General features: G+C 32.7%; 1 protein-coding gene across 1 annotated transcript in view; it reads right to left on the reverse strand.

Annotated features, from left to right (window-relative positions):
• ETNK1 (ethanolamine kinase 1) overlaps positions 1 to 19,654 on the reverse strand; it is a 56,994-nt gene that overhangs the window by 16,989 nt on the left and 20,351 nt on the right. The window contains exons 2-4 of the mRNA XM_019737892.2: positions 19,315 to 19,574; positions 12,102 to 12,242; positions 8,871 to 9,013 (exon numbers count right to left, since the gene is read on the reverse strand). Coding sequence (XP_019593451.1) covers positions 8,871 to 9,013; positions 12,102 to 12,242; positions 19,315 to 19,574 — 544 coding nt within the window. The remainder of the gene's footprint in view (positions 1 to 8,870; positions 9,014 to 12,101; positions 12,243 to 19,314; positions 19,575 to 19,654) is intronic.

Raw genomic sequence — 19,654 nt, forward strand, 5'->3', positions numbered from 1 at the left:
AATATTGTATAGTCCATTCTCCAAGTTTCAACAAAAGCAAAATATGTCTTTCACCACATGGGGGCACCAGTTACTTAAAAATGCAAATTTAATCAGAAATGAACACAATCTTTGGAAACTGTTAATAATCTAAGCTTTTAACAAAAAAATTAATCTACAATACTCCAACAGTGAACTGACACGCTGATATATTTGATATGAATCATATCAATATATTTGATCAATATATTTGATCATATATTGATATATTCGATATGAATATATTTGATATATTTGATATGAATCAAATATAAACTTCGAAAGACTTGAATTCTGTGAACTCTGCAGTTATAACATTTGATCAATTTAACAATATCTCTAATTTAAGAATTTAGTTGCAATTAAACATATTTTCCTGGAATGCTACATAGTTAAGGTTTCCCTTAACATACCTGAGCAGCATTATGGTGGTTATTTTATTTTTTAAAAAAGCAAAGGTATATTGAGTATTGTAGGGGATTTGGCTCAACAAAGATATATGTTCTATTTTTTAAAAGAGACAAAAGAAAAAGTTGAGAGAGAGAGAAATTAAAACGGGTCACTGTCTACACCACGGATCACAAACTAAAAGGCTTACAAGGCTAAACAGTTAAAATGGATACATAAACAGAGATGGCTGTAAGAATAGTTTCTAAGCTGCTCATATTGTGAAAGTGAATAGCATATGCCGAGTTACACTATCTTAAAAATCACACTAAGTTAACAAAACAAATTGTTTAATCTATACAGATTGGCATTTCCCCAAAAAAGAGCTCTGGAACTATAATGTCTTGATATAGATATGTATGTTTAATTTGGGGATGTATATTGATCATATTCAAACTCAGAAAAACAATTTTATGACAAAAAAATGCCACAGCAAACAATGTATTTTACTTAAAAGCATATTTTAATGTAATTATATTTAATATCTAATTCTAAACTTGTGTAAGTAAGTCAAATAAGTGAGAATCATCAGTAAAATAAGTGAGAATCAATGTAGTAAAGCCCAGATATCAAAATCTATATGCATATTGACAAAATGTAAGGTTATAAATGTTGGTGACTATAATAAATCACTGCAATTCAAACATGACAAGTATCATATTCTTGAATTCACCAAAAAAAAAAAAAAAAATCCCACAAAAGTCTTAAAAGTTAACCAAATCATTTTACAAGTGTAGAATGGGTAGATGGAAAGTGTTTTACCAAATCACTTTACTAAATTGCAGAATAGGAAGTCAGAACATGTTTTTAATTTTTTTCAAGGTACCACTGGGAATGAGAGGGTGAAGAACACCATCATGATAAAACAGTTTGCAGCCATGAAAAAATATTTCATTTTAAAAAATGTTTTAACGACAAGAATTACAAATGTTATATGAAAAAAATCTAAAATAGTAAAGATAGTAATCCAAGTTATGAAAACATTATGCCTGAAGAGAGAAAAAATAAATAAATGCATAGGGATAAGAAGATGAATGGAAATAAACCAAAATAAAATGTTTCAACTGGTTTCATTACAGGTGTTAGACAAAGTGACCTTTTTTTCCTTATATTTTAAATTCTTTACACAATCAACATTACTTTCAGGAGGGGGAAAAAGACAGTTTAAAAAGATTAAAATTATTTTTTAAATTTAAGATTAATTCTCTAAACAAAGCTGTCAATAGATAAGAGGCTAAACACAACAATCTGGGAGATATCTATCTACCAGGCCTTCAAGGAATCAGGATTCAAGATTTACCAAGTTGCACAAATGAACCTGTTTTAGTATGTGATTTTTTTAAATCGCAGCTGTTGATTGTTTTAGCTCTCTAAATACAAATTCTTGTAGAGCTCATATTAACTTACATGCCAATAAAAATACACAGCCCAGTCCTGAAGCTTACTTTTGCCACATAAATAAAAGCTTCCATTTTCAAAATTATATTTACATTTTGGCAAATATATAGTTAAAATGGCAGGTAAAACATGACTGCTTGTAAATACAATTTAAATAAAGCATAGATCATTCATTTTAACAAAAGTTAAAATCCGTTTCAATATGAAAATTTTAGCAATGACTTTTTGTAGTAGCATTAATTCATTAAAACTAGCCTTTACTTTTATATGCTATGTTGAGCTTATAAATAATGAAATTTAAAAAATAAGAAAATGAAGCTAACAAGATACAGATGAGGCTGTTACCAGGCTCCGTGCATGTGAACAAGTGATGCGATAAACCTCCAGTCAGTGCGTTTAAGAAGCACGGGGGGCGCCGCCACATGGCAGCAACAATGGCATACCTAATCTGTAGCAGATGAAGAAAATTTGGCAAACTCACATTTTACAAGACACAAAGCTTAAAAGGAAAAAATTAAAAAAAAATCTGCATTAACTGTTCTTTTTAAAACTATTGCAAAGTGGAACTCAACCTTAAATTTAATCGTCTGCAACGAAGTAAAATTAAAGATGCCTACTTCCCTTATTTTGGGTGCCAGAAAAATCAAATTACAGGAAAATGCTTTCCTACCCACAGAAAGTGTACCGAATTCTTTTTCTACAAATTTAACTTCTGACTTCTAAAATTTCCAATTATTTAGAGGAACGTTCACATCACTATTAATAACTAATAACAGCTCATATGGCATGCTTATCTTCTCAATTCTTTAAGACTTGAATTTGAGTTGGGGTTTCAAGGGTAGAAGAAAATGGAATACTCCATGAAGTTTTATATAAAATTTTGCGTGTATATGCATTTTCCGCAGGGATTCTCTTCTCCAAATTCTCAAAGGATCCTTGACCTCTAAAGAGTTAAGAAGCCGTGCTTTAAGAGCTAAGACTATATATTATTTATCTTTATATAATTAGCACACTGTCTAGCATATAATGCGTAAAGCATAAGGTAAATGAATAAAACTATAATCTGAATTTTCAAAAGCTACATTTTTTCTTATTATTATTTCTTGCATATCTTCACAGTAATAAAATCCACACACCACTGAGTTAAATAAATTGTTCAAATCTCAGTATAGCTGAAAAAAATTGGCCAACTTTTAAAGTACTTTAAAACCAAAAAATTAGTTTATTAATAACTAAGGCTACTTAATTCGTATGACACATTCTTTTGGATTCCTTTATTGTGCTGTTTTTAAGGAGAACGGGATAAAGATAAAAAGCAAAATAGCCAATATGAAAACCTGAAATCTTTCCAACTCATTTTCTCTGTAGTGTTAGGTAAGGCAGAAAAGAGAACAGAGAGAAAGTACAATCATGACTACACTAATGTTAGCAAAATGCTTTCTCTCTTATACAGAAAAAAAGGAGTATTTTGTTCTGGGAAACTTTCCTTTCATCCCTCACTCTGGAATCCAGTAGTACCCTGTGTACACCTTCACCATAGCAGTCCTCATTCTGAATGTAAATATCTGTTCCATGATCTGACTCCTCCAGTACACAGCATATGGCTTCCTGAAAGGGCAGTAGGTCCCTTTTATTTTTCATCATGCAATCCACAGAGTAATCTCTAGCACACAGAAAATATTAAAATGCTAGTGGAACACACGAAGGTTTTTCAGAGAATGCTGAGACAATAACACGTTTAAATGGGGATTGGAGGGAATAAGCATGAAATACTGAAGAACAAAGGGTGGAATTTTTGACATTTTTATTCAAGTATATGATTGAACATACAGTGGGACTGAATGTGTGAGTAAAGGAAAAACATTAAACTAGTAACTATTTTACATAGCTTCTCCCTAATAGTTCAGATTTTTACAGTCCATTTAAGTTTTGTATTACTTGATTTTAGGATATTTTATTTTATGTTAAATATGATCTAGAATATAGTTAAAACAATGTTAAGACTATCCTTCATAAAAATTCCACCCTAGAAAATAATAGGTTACCAAATACAACAATAAATTTGTATTTACTTAAATTTTAAAATAAAACCATCAACTACAAAAACTCTCCTAAACCCATTAAAATGTCAAAAAAAACAACCACAACAATGCCTTTTCATGAATAATAATAGAGTGGGTAATATGATTTAGAGCCAAACAGGTGACTAAGAATGGTGACTCACCCGTTTTCTATTTACATATATTGTGCAAAACTCTAAAAAATCTGGTTTTCACTGTAATTCTCAGAAAAAGCTATATTTTTCTTCTGCTCATTTGTATTTCCTAAAATAGTTATAGTAACTCAGCTTCTTGTATTTTGCTGACATAGAAAATAATCAAAATAACCATTACTTAAAGTTAAAGTTATATATTAGACCTTTATATGAGCTTTTATGAAGAAATGGAAGGATGGGGGGATCAAAACATCCACCAATAAACATGACAGCATCAAGACATGAGACAACAAACTCAAGTTTTAGCAGTTACTCCTAACATTTCAGCAGCTAAAGGGATTAGTTGAAATTAAAATATTAGACTTGAAGTCAGATAGGCAATAAGAAATATTACAATTTGATGTACTTAGTATAAATTATTTTTTTAATTATTAATTTAAAAGACAACTGGTTAAGTCTTACAGTTCAGGGGCAAGAACCACTGCTTTTGGTTTTCTTATGTAACAAATCCTATCATCATATCATTAAGTATTCTTTTCTTACCTTTTTAAGATGTTATTTCACTGAAGGCTGTGAATGGGCCGCTGTTTACCAACCCCCTAACTTCTGGGACTAACTTTTCAAAACTCTTGACAGCTATCATCAACTTCAGAAAGGAAGTTCACTCCCATATTCCTGAGTCCTGTCAACTGACATGGTGAGAAGAGGTAGTAGCAGGATTTCTTCCTGTGATGCCTACCATTCTGGTAACATCCACAGGTGAAAATGCCTATAAACTGCAGGGTACTCATAGTCTTCGTGTATGTCTATATGAATATGTACTCTTGTATACATATATGCATACATATGTACATTTTTAAACTTTAAATTAATCACTCAAGGTACAGTTTAGATACAATCTGTGAACTGCACTTAAAGAAACTGAATTGTCATCTCATACCTATGAGCCATAATTCCTCTAATTACAGGACAGTTAACCTTCTGGCTTATAGTAACTATTTCACTTTCTCAGAACCAGATACATTTTATAAAATGCATCCTATAAACAAAACATAGGGATTGGCAAACTATGTATGCACAGGACAAATCCAGCCAGTCCACAGATTTTGTAAATAGTTTTACTGGAACACAGCTACATATATTTACTTACGCGTATGTATTATCTATGGCTGTGCTGTGTTTACAAGACAACAGAATAGAATAGTTACAACAGAGACTATAACATGGTATGCAAAGCCTAAAATATGTATTATCTTGTCCCCTGCAGAAAAAGTTTTACCACCCCGTACCAAAGTATAAATAGCTGTAACTGAGAGCTGCTAACCTCATCCAGTGTACAGTTTATATGCATCATCTAAAATCTTGTCAGGGATCATCTGAAGTATAATAGATATTATCCAAGTTAAAAATAAAGCAAACTAAAGTTGTAGACTAGCAACAATATAAGCACAGTATGGAAATCTATTAAACATTTAGATACCCAAGCCCATCTATAGAAATTCTTTTTCAGTTGGTCTTGGATGGGACCTAGAAACCTGCATTTTTCCCAAATAACCCAGGTGATTCTGACACAGATAGTCATGGATCAAACAGAAACACTTAATATTAAGAGATAAAATGACTTGTATAATGCTGCTTCCATATGTGATTTAGCAGGGAGATGAACCCAAGTGTGCCTGGTTCCAAAATCTATGCTCTTCCTGACCTCTCTTGTTTGTAACTAAGCTTTAATGCATCTGCTTTTAAGAGTTAACTTACAAATTTTTTTTTAAATCTGTTTACAATAGTTTACAAATAGTTTTAAATCTGTTGACAAAGTTATTATGGTTGAAAAATACATGGAGGGACTTCAAGATGATCCTGTATAAATTCATGAAGTTTAACTGAAATGTGTAATTCTGAGAAATTAAGGGTCTGAAATATACTACTACACAGATACTGGGCTTGATGATGTCAAGGCCAGTTTCTTGGCTTTCATCTTATTATTTTTACATATTTATAATCTCATAGGTAGGTACAAAATGGTGAAGCCCTGAGCTCAAATCACATGACTCAGAAAGTGATTAACAAATCAAACACATTTGTGAATATTCAGCTTAATCATTTATATGTATAAATTACTTTAACCCCAAGACTTAACACTTGGCTTTTAGATACTATACAAGGTAACCAGTTAAGAATGTAAAGAATTTAGTAGTACATATTTCTAATTTTAATTATTATAGTCCTTGAGATTGCAACTACAAATACAATTGCTATGCTACAGTCTGTTTTTTTGTTTATTAAAATTTACTCAATTTATAGAACTTACATTTTTTAAAGTCTGAAACATGGTATCTTCTCCTTATAATTAAAAACAAATATTTCATATAGTTATTACTTCAAAACCATTAGCTCCTAATTTGAAATGGCATAAGATAATAAACAGAACAAGCTTCTTGCCACACCTTCATGAGTTTTAGATTTTACTTGAACAAAATTCCAACCGTATTTTCTTAATGATCATGTATTATTAACTAGTCACATAAGAACAGATTTTCTATTTTCTTTTTTTTTTTAAACTTTTATCTATTTAAGTGTGTTTTTCCAGGACCCATCAGCTCCAAGTCAAGTAGTTGTTTCAATCTAGTTGTGGAGGGCACAGCTCACAGTAGCCCATGTGAGGACTGAACTGGCAACCTTGCTGTTAAGAGCACCACGCTGTAACCAACTGAGCTATCCAGCCGCCCCCAGATTTCCTTTTTTAAGTCGATGCCATGGAGTCCAAAATAACCTTCCTACTGGGCACTATAAAAGCAATGGTAAGGAAAAATAACAGAACATCTCCATAGCTAACACACAAACATAACTACAAAGACAACAAACACATGGTACATAATAGACTTCTATGAAGAAGGGCAAATTCTTAAGATATATACCAAAATAATTATATTTGTTGAATTGTGAAATTCATTCTTCTCTGTAGGGAAAAAAATTAGACGCAAAAGTATTAATTAGGTAACTCTCAGTAATATGAACAATGACAACCTTGAATTCTTAAAGCCAAACTAAAGCATAAAGATTTTTAAAGTATGCAAACTTTTCACATCACTGATTAGTAGTTTAGATAGGCAACTGGTTAAATTAAAATGTAAAAATGTACTTTTTTATACCTAAGACAAAGTAATCTGATTTTTTTGGTCCCTTCTATTTTAGTTTTATAAACAAGTTTGTTCCATGACATGAGTATGTAAAAGAAACATAAAAGTATGAAAAGTTAAAATTATATTCCAAAGGAAATAGACTCTTTGATTAACTTGCAGTTAAAAATAAAGCTGAGTGTCCACTTCAAACGTAAGATGAAGTCCCTAACTGGAAATTCCATTATACAAAATAATGTGTTATTAGGTCTTGCACTGAACTTAAAAGCTAATACACTGCTTTAATGCATAACTAATACTCTTCTCTCACAAATGGCATTGAGATTTGGTTACCAGTATACAATGTAGTACATATATACTATGAGATAGAGAGATATATATATATAATAAATGGACAATAAAAAATTAAAGGACACTGTCAAGTACCTCACGTTTTAGGGTACACCTGAAGTTTTAAAAAAATGATTCCACACAAAACTTCAAAACATTCAAAATAAAGATGTTACCTCATTATATTTGTAAATACTGGACTCTCTAATCCACATTAAAATATCAAATACAAAAAGTACAAACATGTTTTTGAAAAATAGGTGCTTCAGTATACCACCCTTGACAGTGTTCTTTGGTTGGTTTTCTTCAATTTACAGCAAGTTAAAATTTAACTTTTGCATTAGAATAGTCTTGACTTACAATCTAATAAAAATTGTCATAAATAGTAATTTAATATAATGATAACCATTTAATGAGAACTCTTTGGCTTTAGTACTTTTACAACAGCATATTTTTGATTCAAAATAATCTTCCAACTATAATGACTATCTTCAAAACTGATTTCCTATAAAATGCAATAGCTTCATAGTTTCAAACAGACTTTTTAAATTAATATTAATCCTTCAACCAAAACTATAGTTTTAAATAAATTTAAGGGCATCTACTGTCTAGCAACCAAACCTCAAACCACTTTATCTAATAATATAATACAGCTAAGTGTTTAAATATGAAAACAGAATTTGAATACAGAAAGATATGATCACAGAAAACATTTTAACAAAAAGTATCACTGTCTACCTCAAAAAAATGTTAGAACTATCTACCATAGCTAAGTGATTATTACTTTATAGTATATGTAAATGTCAGCAACTACCAATAACATTTCTTCCATCCGTGGTTCTCTCCTTAGCATCAAAATATCTAACAAATCAACATAATAAACAGGTAATAGAAAACCTGAAGACATATTTGGTTTTAGTACTACTTTTTAACGCTGACAAAATTTCTATATTTATAAAGCAGTTCAATGTTAATTGGTTTTTCAATAACCCCCATTACAAGCAGGTAGTTTCAAACCAAAAATTACCATATAGGTTTTACAGTTAAATTTATAAAAGTCATTTTTCATTTAAAACTCACTTAACAGGAACAAAACTGTTTCTATTAAACCAATTCTAAGAAACATACCTTATACAAATATAAAGAGAACTTATATTCCTAATTTAGCGGTTATCATCATTTTATAACCTAAAAGAAAATCTTTAAAGACTTCACATATGTTTTCCATCCTTGCATTTGAATTAAATTTGATACAAATATCAAAGAACCATCAAGAACATCAAAGAAATCATCTCTACTTACTGCTAAAGTCAAATACCTACCTTGTTTCTCATTGTAGATTATATTCTTACACAATAGGTCATTATGGCAAAGCACAACAGGTGAGCCCAGGTTGGAAAGAATCTCCTTCATCCAAGTCATCTCTTCCTGAAGAATCTGAGAGCTTGGGATATCACTTAGGAACCTTTTAGTTTTAAAAAAAGATTATATCTTGTTTATATTAATGACATTTTTTTCAAGTTTGTTTAAAGGATGAATATCTATTTTAATAAATTCTTTCCACTTAATTGTAGACTCCTGAATTAAAATAAGCCAATTATTCCAAAAGCTGGAATAAAAAAAAACCTTTACAATGAACTTAAACATGAATAAAAAGAAACTTGAGCAACAGTTAAAATGCAGGGCAGAAAAGTAAAAAATATACCACTACAAAATTGAAGGGAAAAGTAATATGTATAGCTGACAGTTAATGTTTACTAAGCAGTATTCTAAATGTTTTACATTTAATCTCCATATTATAGATAAAAAAAATCAAGACACAAAGAGTTAAATAAAATGAAGTTTAAGCATACTATTTAAAGTTACAAAGACAGTTCAATAAAGAACTAAAAGTTTGGAAGGGTGACTGCAGTCTAAATAAGCTAAATTCACATTTCAAAGTCAACAGATATTATCTACTATTGATAAATCGACTCATTATATGATAATCATATAATCATTAAAATATCATATGATGATCAAATAATAGAATTCTCATTATTTATTAAAGAAATTGTCTCACAGTAGTAAAGACTGGGAAGGGTGGGAGGTAGTATGGCAAGCTGTACTACTGTGTTTCCCCGAAAATAAGACCTCGCTGGACAATCAGCTTTAATGCATCTTTTGGTGCAAAAATTAATATAAGACCCGGTGTTGTTACGTTATGTTGTGTTGTGTTGCACTGGGATGCGATGCGATGTTATGTTATACAAGACCTGGTCTTATAATACAATAAGACCGGGTCTTTTAATTTTTGCTCCAAAAGACGCATTAGAGCCGATTGTCCAGCTAGATCTTATTTTCAGGGAAACACGGTAGAGATTATGACTTTTTCACCCTACATTCTTCTGCACTATTTATTATGCTATATTTGTATTAATTTTGATTAAAAACATAGGGTGATACCATGAATCCCTTCAATAGCACTGTCAGGCTTACCAAATTGCTATTACTTTACTCTTTCGCTTCTTCCCTTTACACTTTAAGCCAAATTCTCCATTCTTTCTCAAGTCTCTCAAATTACCCCTTACTTTTCCATTTTACAATATAATTAAGATTCTGTACACTGAATTTACTTTAATGAATGTGCCAATTTGGGTGTTTGCTACCTGTATTTTTTCCACTACTGCATTCTTCTCTACACACAGCCTCCAAAAGTAATCCTCGTACGTGTGTTCTTTTCAAAATGGTGTAACTGTTCAAGAATCTATTTTAAAAGTACAGAGTTGAATAGAAATAATAGGATTCAAAGGATTATGAACATGATGATTACAATCATGTACAAACAAGGAATGGAAGAAAATTTTTTAATATTTTAATAATTTTTGATGTTCTAGCTATATATTTTCTATCGGGACAGGAGGCTTTCGCCCTGTTATTAGTCACTATGCATCTGCAGCTTTTCCAAAGTTTCACCGACATCAAGAATTTAAATTAAAACTAGGAGAGTGTATGAAATGTAACCCAAAACCTACCCAAAAAACCTTCTATGAATCAAATACTTTTTCAAATGGCAGCTAATATTTATTTAGCACTTAAATGGCCAGGCATTGTTCTGATTACCACATACACATACATACTACACATACACACATACATAAAAACTCAATCCTCACAAAAACTTTAAAAGGGGTGTACTACACCCCTCACCCCTTTTTTTCTGAAGATTTCCAATAGTCATTTTATTTTGTTTTCTGGTGTATTTTTTATTTTTTTGAAGATTTTGTGCTACTCTTGTTATTTCCGTTTTATACACGAGGAAACAAGTAACTTGCCCAAGGTAAAAAGTAGAACTGTTAATTGGCAGAACTGAGATTTGATCCCAGGTAATCTGGTTCCAGAGTCTTGCGCTCTGAAACCATACAGTGCCATGTTGTCTCTCAACTCTGTGTTATATTAAAAAGTCAAGAAAGCCTTACATTTACCATTGTCATCTACTTCATTATTTTTAAATGGTTTTCCCTAAAATCTTTCAATAAAATAGCTATTTCAAAAGAGAAATTTTTGTTTTCATGCTGTCACTTCCTAAACATCCAGCACACTGAACACACTTCTAGACACTTGCTTATTCCAGTTAATGGGGTATAATATCCCTATCAAATTCAAGGTTTAACAAACTACCTGCAAACACAAACAGATACACAGAGTGACTCAAACTAATCTTTGAAATAATCAAACTTAATGGAACAATACAACTATTTTTCCCTAATGAATTATAAAACATAAAGAAACAAGAAAAAAATCTATAGTTCCTACATGACTGTTGTGCTGAAAACAGACTTCCTGAATACAAAGCTGAAGTGTTTGTGTATGGTTTAGATATAAAAAACAAAATTAAATTTCCAATTTTTGTACTAGTATTAATCACACTATGTAAAAATATGTTCAAATAATTTAGATTCTAAATATGGATTTACAAATTGTTTTACACACAAAATACTGAAATATCATAGTCAGTTAGAACCTGGGGAGTCAGTCATAAAAAATCTGAGTAAGACTCTAGCAAATGAATTTCTAACCTCATTGTATGGGACTTCATTAGTCATAATAAACTAAGACAACAAACTTTTTCATGCTCCAATACTACTCCACTGCCCCAATGTAGATCTTTAGACCTATATAAAACAGTTTTGAACAAAATTTTTTTTAAAAGAAGGTCTCTATGGCCAACTCATACTATGCAAAAATGCACCCTTTCACAGTCACGTTGTATTTCATTTATTTCCAAATAAATGTTCTATATTTACTTCTTGGCTCCTCACCTCTACCCACTCCCACACACCCTGCTTTTGCAGGGGATTTTATTTTTTTTTTTTTATTTTTTTGAGTAGGCCGGAGAAGCTGTTATTTCTATAGTGCCATCTGAGTCAAATGAATCAACGCTTATTTTATTTACATGCAAAGAGATAAACTAAAGCATATTTTATACACAGAAACCTCATAGTTATCTTTGAAATCCAATATAGAGATCAAAACAATGCAAAACATCATTTCAAATATAAAAGTAATTTTACCTTTTATTAAGGTCTTCATCTGCAAATCCTGTAGGAATGAGAGAGAAATATTTTCCCATCTTTAGCCAAAGATTAGATTTGGGAATCCAGCCATTATGTGCATGGATAGCATGGATTTTAGCAAGCTGACGTGCTATTAGCCTGTTTAAAAACAAAACAGCATAAAAAGAAAATGTTAAGCATCATACAGTTCATGTCTACCCACAGGTAAACTAAAACAACTAGCGTACATCTTTTTATAACATGATTTTGTTTTTATCATATATATGTAACATTCAAAATAATTAGGCAAGTCAACTCTCACAAGGAGAGTCAAACAAATGCTTAAAGTACCAGAATGAAGAAACGTACAATCAATTCATCAATTCAATATTGAGTCCCAAAGCGGTTGAGTGTCTGGAAGTAGGTGGCCTATTCTGGTTACACAGACAATGTTTGGGACCAGCAGAATAATACACAATTACAAATGATTTCAAAGCACATATTAAACATGAATTAGAGATACATTAAAATTGCACTGAGTCATTTTAATTTTGAGCCTTTGAAATACTGAGGGTAAAGGGCAAAAAGGGACTAAAGTAAAAAGGTTATTGGGGAGACAAAAAGGGGTCTATGAGTTAATTTCTAAAACTGTGTTAAAGACAAATTCTCTGAACAAACATTAGGATTTTATGATGTCAGAATCAATCTTCTTGATGCAACCACAAAATAATTTGAAGCTATGTATACCTGTGTCCATGCTATCTTTGTATCTACAGAACATGGTACAGCAAATGAACATACCAAACAGAAATAAGAAATAAGTTACCAAACAACCTATAGACTAATAGGTGGACAAATGACTTAATAGTAATCCATAAATTAATGAACTTAAAACTGTTACATTTTCAAGATGCTAACAAGCTAATGTAATGCTCCTCAAAGAACAGTTCTAGGACCTCCCACACAGCACCATCTAGGAACGCCTGAGGTCCCACCTCAGATCTACTCAACCACAATTTCTGGGGGTTGGCCCTAGCAAACTGTATTTTAAACAAGACCTCCAGGTGATCCTAACCCACTGTAAAGAAGAGTGCTAACATAATGCTCTGCAGCTCTGCTATGCACTGAAATCAAATTTAGAAGCTTAAAAAAAAAAACTAAAAAAACTCAGAGGCCTGGGTACTAATCTCCCAGAAACTGTGATTTAATTGGTCTGGAGTGCAGCCAGGGCATCAAGATATTTACAGGCTTCCCAGATAATTTTAATATGCAAAAACTTTTGAGAACCACTCAACTAAGGCACACAGGAAATCAAACATTGTGGTATTCCTTCACCGACCTGAGATTAAAGAACTTTTATTATATTTTTATACTATAGTGAATATTCTTATCTACCTAGTTTCAAGTAACGAAAGAGGCATGATTTTCCTTTGGTGAAACTTTCATCCCCCTCATTTTTAGTTCATGTGGTTCATACAGAGTTTACCTCAATCCTAACTCCCCACCCCATCTGCACACTAATTTCAGCAGTGAAGATATGATACAGACTTGCCCAGAGCATTCCATCCTTCAGGCCACAATAATTGGTTCCGGGCATATTACACAAGCTAGGCCAAAAGGATTTGATCCCAGAACTTTTCTTGAAGCTACTACTGACTTTGGTTGAAGCTATTAGAAAAAGAGGACACCCCACACACACACACACAATTCCACCCCGGCCCCAACCAGGGGTGGAAATACTGATCAGATGAGCCTGCAACTGCTTATTATTTAATTGCCACTCTTGTCTCACTCTTGTCTCAGTTACATGTACCAATAAATTTGTTCCTCTTTAAGTCAGTTTGAATTTTCAAATTATCATCCTCAATCAAGAGTCCTAATGCACAACCAAAATTATCAAAATCTATATAACCTTTTTAGGTATGTGTGCTTTGGTTCATACCTCTCAAATTGGCAAATAAACATTTCTTTATATAAATTAAGTAACTGCTACTTGACTGACCTTCCCCAAGACCACATACTCATGTCTAAAAAGAAGAAATATATTTTTATGCCAATCTCTCATATACACATAGGCCCAAATGAATATGATACTTTCAGCAGCAGGAAACTGCAGAAAAAAGCCAGGTGATAACAAAGCCAAAACAAAGGAGTGTACAAATACACACACATGCGTCCATACGAGGTCTGACCATTAAGTTTGCGAACTCATCCTAAAAGAGTGCTACATACCTCATTGCTGAATATCACTACAGTCACCTTCGAAGTATTCCCCTTGGGAAACTACGCACCGATGCCAGAGCCTAGTCCACCCTTCAAAGCAATTTTGGAACACTTTTTCTGGAATGGCCATCAGAGCTGTCGTCGTATTACCCTTGATGTCCTGAATGTCAAAATGTCTTCCTTTCAACATTTCCTTTATCTTCGGGTAAAGAAAAACTCCCTCACAGACAGTGCCGTGTGAGCTGGTGCGCTGTCATGATGCAAGAGCCATGAATTGTTGGCGAAAAGTTCAGGTTGTCTAACTTTTTCACACAGCCTTTTCAGCACTTCCAAATAGTAAACCTGGGTAATTGTTTGTCCAGTTGGTATAAATTCATAATGAGTAATCCCTGATATCAAAAAAGGTTAGTAACATCGTCGCGACAAGTTCGCAAACTTAATTGTCAGATCTTGTATACATGTATTATACGTGTATGAGAGAAACATGTATTTTAAGCTAGTAAGGACAAGTTTAAAACTTTACAGAAAGAGTTGGGATAAGAGGCTTGAAGAAAGGTATGATCCATGTTACATAAAACAAAAGGGGCAATCTATGTCAACAGAACATTATGTTCTAGAAATGTTTACTGAACAAATGAGACTGGTATTCAGTAGATGGTTCACATATTAGAACAGGTATTTAACACCAACAAATTTAATTTGCTTTGATTTGAAAAAATAATGTCATTTTTTTATAGTTTTACCCCAGTCTGTATGAAATTATGATTTACAAAATATAAAATGTAGTCTCAGAAGTTGTCTGATTAAAAGTTATTCAGCTGGGAATGACTGAAATGACAATTCTACGGTAAATATTTCAAAAATGAATTATATGACCACAACTCCAAGGATCTTTTATAGACTAATGGAATCTGTTACACACAACTAGGTGCTAGGAGAGAAAGCACATAGGAGTTTTGAGAGCCTTGACTTTTCTGGCAGAAAGGTGGATAATTGAGCCAGAATTTGAACTGATTATATGATGCAGTAACACTGCACAGAATTAGTTGAGTTTTTATTCTGACTTTGCCATTGTATTTTCAGTCTTAACTTAAGCAAATTATTTAATTTCTCTGAGTCTCACCTTCCTTACAAGGAAAACAAAACTACTGGCCTATTACATAATCTTTAAGTTCTCCTTCAAACCTAAAATTACCATATTTTGCCACATATAATGCACTTTTTTGCCCAAATTTGTGAGATAAAAATAAGGATGTACATTATACATGCATAGTACTAATTCCATATCTATATAAATGTTTTTATTTATGCTTATGAGTTAAAAGTGTTACTCTAGAAATCAATAACGATATCCATATGCAAAATACCCTGGAACACGATAATTGGTTTTGTTGAACTTACAACTACGAAGTGTTCTTGGCCTTCTCTGATGCGTAAACATCATAAATTTGTTACCAGTACATAAAATTTCTTGTACCATAATACGTTAAAAAATAAATGCTAGGGCCGGCCCGGTGGCTCAGGCGGTTAGAGCTCTGTGCTCCTAACTCCGAAGGCTGCCGGTTCAATTCCGACATGGGCGAGTGGGCTCTCAACCACAAGGTTGCCAGTTCAATTCCTCAAGTCCCGCAAGGGATGGTGGGTTCTGCCCCCTGCAACTAAGATTGAACACGGCACCTTGAGCTGAGCTGCCTCCCGGATGGCTCAGTTGTTGGTTGGAGCGCGGGCTCTCGACCACAAGGTTGCCAGTTCAATTCCTTGACTCCAGCAAGGGATGGTGGGCAGCGCCCCCTGCAACTAAAAAATTGAACACGGCACCTTGAGCTGAGCTGCCGCTGAGCTCCCGGATGGCTCAGTTGGTTGGAGCGTGTCCTCTCAACCACAAGGCTGCCGGTTCGACTCCTTGACTCCAGCAAGGGATGGTGGGCTGTGCCCCCTGCAACTAGCAACGGCAACTGGACCTGGAGCTGAGCTGCGCCCTCCACAACTAAGACTGAAAGAACAACTTGAAGCTGAACAGAACCCTCCACAACTAAGATTAAAAGGACAACAACTTGACTTGGAGAAAAAAGTCCTGGAAGTGCACAATGTTCCCCAATAAAGTCCTGTTCCCCTTCCCCAATAAAATCTTAAAAAAATAAATGCTAAAATTCCTTTATAATACAAAAAAACAAGTACCTACATGTAGACAAATGAACTTAACTAAGGAGGTGAAAGACTCAAGTTTTAAAAAATACCTGATGAGAAAATTCCTAAACACCTTTGAATTTTAAAAAATTTTCTGAAGGTCTCTGCAATACTTGATTGCTACAGAAGAGTTCAAATAAAACAGATCATGGTAAGTTTCTGTAAGCTAAATTACTAGTTAAGCATTGATTTGGTACAATTTGTCTTTACCTATAATCCCTCAGACTTCTCCATGCTCTGCTTCATCCTTTAAAGTACCCAGTTCAAGTGTGATCTCAGTGAAACACTGCCTAATCTCCCAAGCATACCACAGGAAACTATCTATACTTTTTTTAAAAGCTTTTCTCTTCTTCCATGTGCATCATTTCACTTATGTTTCTACCAAGATTATTGTCTGCCACAGACTGTAGGATAGCAGTTTGAATTATATTTCCTTCTCTGGACTAGATCAAACATAAACATGTATCCCAATGCCTTTTATATTTAAAGTAGATATTCTTTATTATAAACTTAATACAGACAAGCAGATATGTCTGAATGAGCCAAAGTAACAGAGTACTGTTGACTTTGATCTAAAGCTCAATCAGTATTTACTGAAGCTGTGATTAATCAGTCCAAATTGTGGGCTGCATATTAGGCTAACCTAGTAACAATGGCTCAAAATGTGACATCTAACTAAGCCCACATTGGCATAAGTCCTTACTAATTAATAAATCAATGATCCCGTTTTATCATGAATATACAGAACTCATTTTTTAAAAAGAAACGCTAAAAAAGCACACCATTCCAAATTTACACCCCTAACCTCAACTTGGAGCTCCACAATCATTTATCCAACTGCTTACTTGATGTTTTTAAAAAATATTTCACTGTACATATTTGAAAACAATAAAACCATATTTCTTTTTAAAGCATTCATAATTCAGCTATTTTATTAATTTAATATGCCTTTCCCTCAATTAGCTTATTTTACATATATTAACAACTTTAATCCTTACAATCCTAAAGCTAGGTACTATTATTTCCATCTTTTAGATGAGGAAATTGAGGCACGAAAGTACTGTGCCCAAATTTACACAGCTCACAAAGCTAAAGCATCAAAGTGTACAGGGACACAGTTATACTGCCTAATATAGGATTTCACATAGCTTCTGATTCCATGCTTTCCACTATCACTGAAAGAAACCAAAAAAAACTGAGAGGGGTGTCCAGTTTCCATCATGTGACCACAGAGTAAAGGGAGGTAAGAATTTCCTGAATATGAACTTCTACCAGAAGATAGTACGGAATGCCAGCAGTTCAAATGAAAGTTTCAATTTGGTGTATTAAAGACAGTTTAGGAATACAATGTAAATCTACGAAAGTGTGGGTTTTACAAAGGCATTTAAGACTGCTACACCAGTAAAAATGGTATTAGCCTTAAGCAACTTCTTTCTTAAACTTTTTGGACAGTGACTCTTAAAACTAATATCTTACTCCCTGCTTTAGTTAGAAAGCTCATATGGCTCTTCTCTAACAACCTTATACAATATTTTTTGTATATTACTCTAACTCCAGCTTTTCCTTTGGCCTAATTTATGCAACTATTCATTTTTAATCCTGTTATATAAATATTTCTAAACCACTGCGAACAAGATTGAGGAATATGAATATTTATATTATGAATATATATGCATATATGTGTATAATATACACATATATGTATATACATGCCTCAAACCACAAATAAATTTTACACAAAAGAACAAACATAAACCTATTAATCAGGATCCTTCAACACATTCTAGACAGTATACTCATGTAAGGGAAGAGACTATATCTGATGGTTAAAATTACAGTTTTAATAGATTTCTATGCCAAAATATTATTTGAAACAGTTTTAAAATAAGTAAATGATACTGGTCCATTCAATTTTTTATCAGTGTTTACTTAGCAATTCTTAAAATATGATTCAGAATCCCTGGAGACCCAAGACCCTTACAGGTCTGTGAGGTTAAAACTCTTTTCACAAGCTATTATTTACCCTTTCCACTCTCATTCTCTCATGAGTGTACAGTGTAGTTTGATAAGCTACATGAAGTGGAGTGATGATGTCTGTTGGCTTACAAGCTAACAGAATGTGCACTTGGTATTTCTGTATTCAAAACTGTGTTTTAATTTCTAACATGGTAAATATTGATAAACATAACTCACATAAACAAAAGTTCTTTGGGTCCTCAATAACCTTTAAGAATTATAAAGGGGTCTTGAGACCAAAATGTTTGAGAACTATTGGTTTAAATTACGAATGAGTTTGCTGTTTTCAAATCAAGCTCATTTGCTAGTTTTTAAGAGTAGAAAGAGAATTATAAAAGATAGCAATTTTGGAAAAATGATCAAGCAAATGCAAGACATGCTTATAAAAAAAGTAATACATTAAATAAAAAGTTTAAAGAGTACAAAGATGTATTAACACAATTAAAAGAATCATAATAAGCAAGAACTCTGAAAATATGAACTGAGTAAATAAACTTAATAATTAGAAAGACGTGATACTGAGTCAAGCACTACTTTAAAAAAAAATTAAGGGCAAGCCTTGTTCTCCTGCAGTAGACTCATCCAAAACCTCTTGTAGTCCCTTTTTTAATAGAGTCAACAATTAGAATGGTAGATAAAAATGTTTTCCTTTAGCAAAAACAAAACCCTAACTCTTTAGTTAAGTTTCTAAGTTAACCAAATAGTTGCTCAAAGAAAAAAACAGGCAGTTTTAAAATATATTTCCTAGTGCACTTCATACTCTTTATTTTTCAAAAGGAAAAATCATTTAGAAAAAGAAATGTACCTGAAAATGGCAGGGTTGCAGACATGCTTTGGATCCAACGCTTCTCCCTGTATAAATTCATAGCACAGTCCATTATTGAAGGTACAGTAGAGTTGTGGCGCGCAGCCATGAGCCTGTAACACTCGGAAACTCTTCACTTCCTCATCTCGATCGACTAACAACTCAGTCTTATTGCCATAAATTCGCACCAGGACTACATCTTCCATTGTATTACCCACATAACAGCCAATAAGTTTATTTGTGATTCCATCTGTGAAAAGCTGCCCAAAAAAAAAGAAAAAATGGGGAGGAAAGCAATTATATACTTTTAAGGAATTGAATATGAGATAATTTGTAATTA

This window comes from Rhinolophus sinicus, linkage group LG02 (genome assembly GCF_036562045.2).
Source record: "Rhinolophus sinicus isolate RSC01 linkage group LG02, ASM3656204v1, whole genome shotgun sequence".
Taxonomy (NCBI): domain Eukaryota; kingdom Metazoa; phylum Chordata; class Mammalia; order Chiroptera; family Rhinolophidae; genus Rhinolophus; species Rhinolophus sinicus.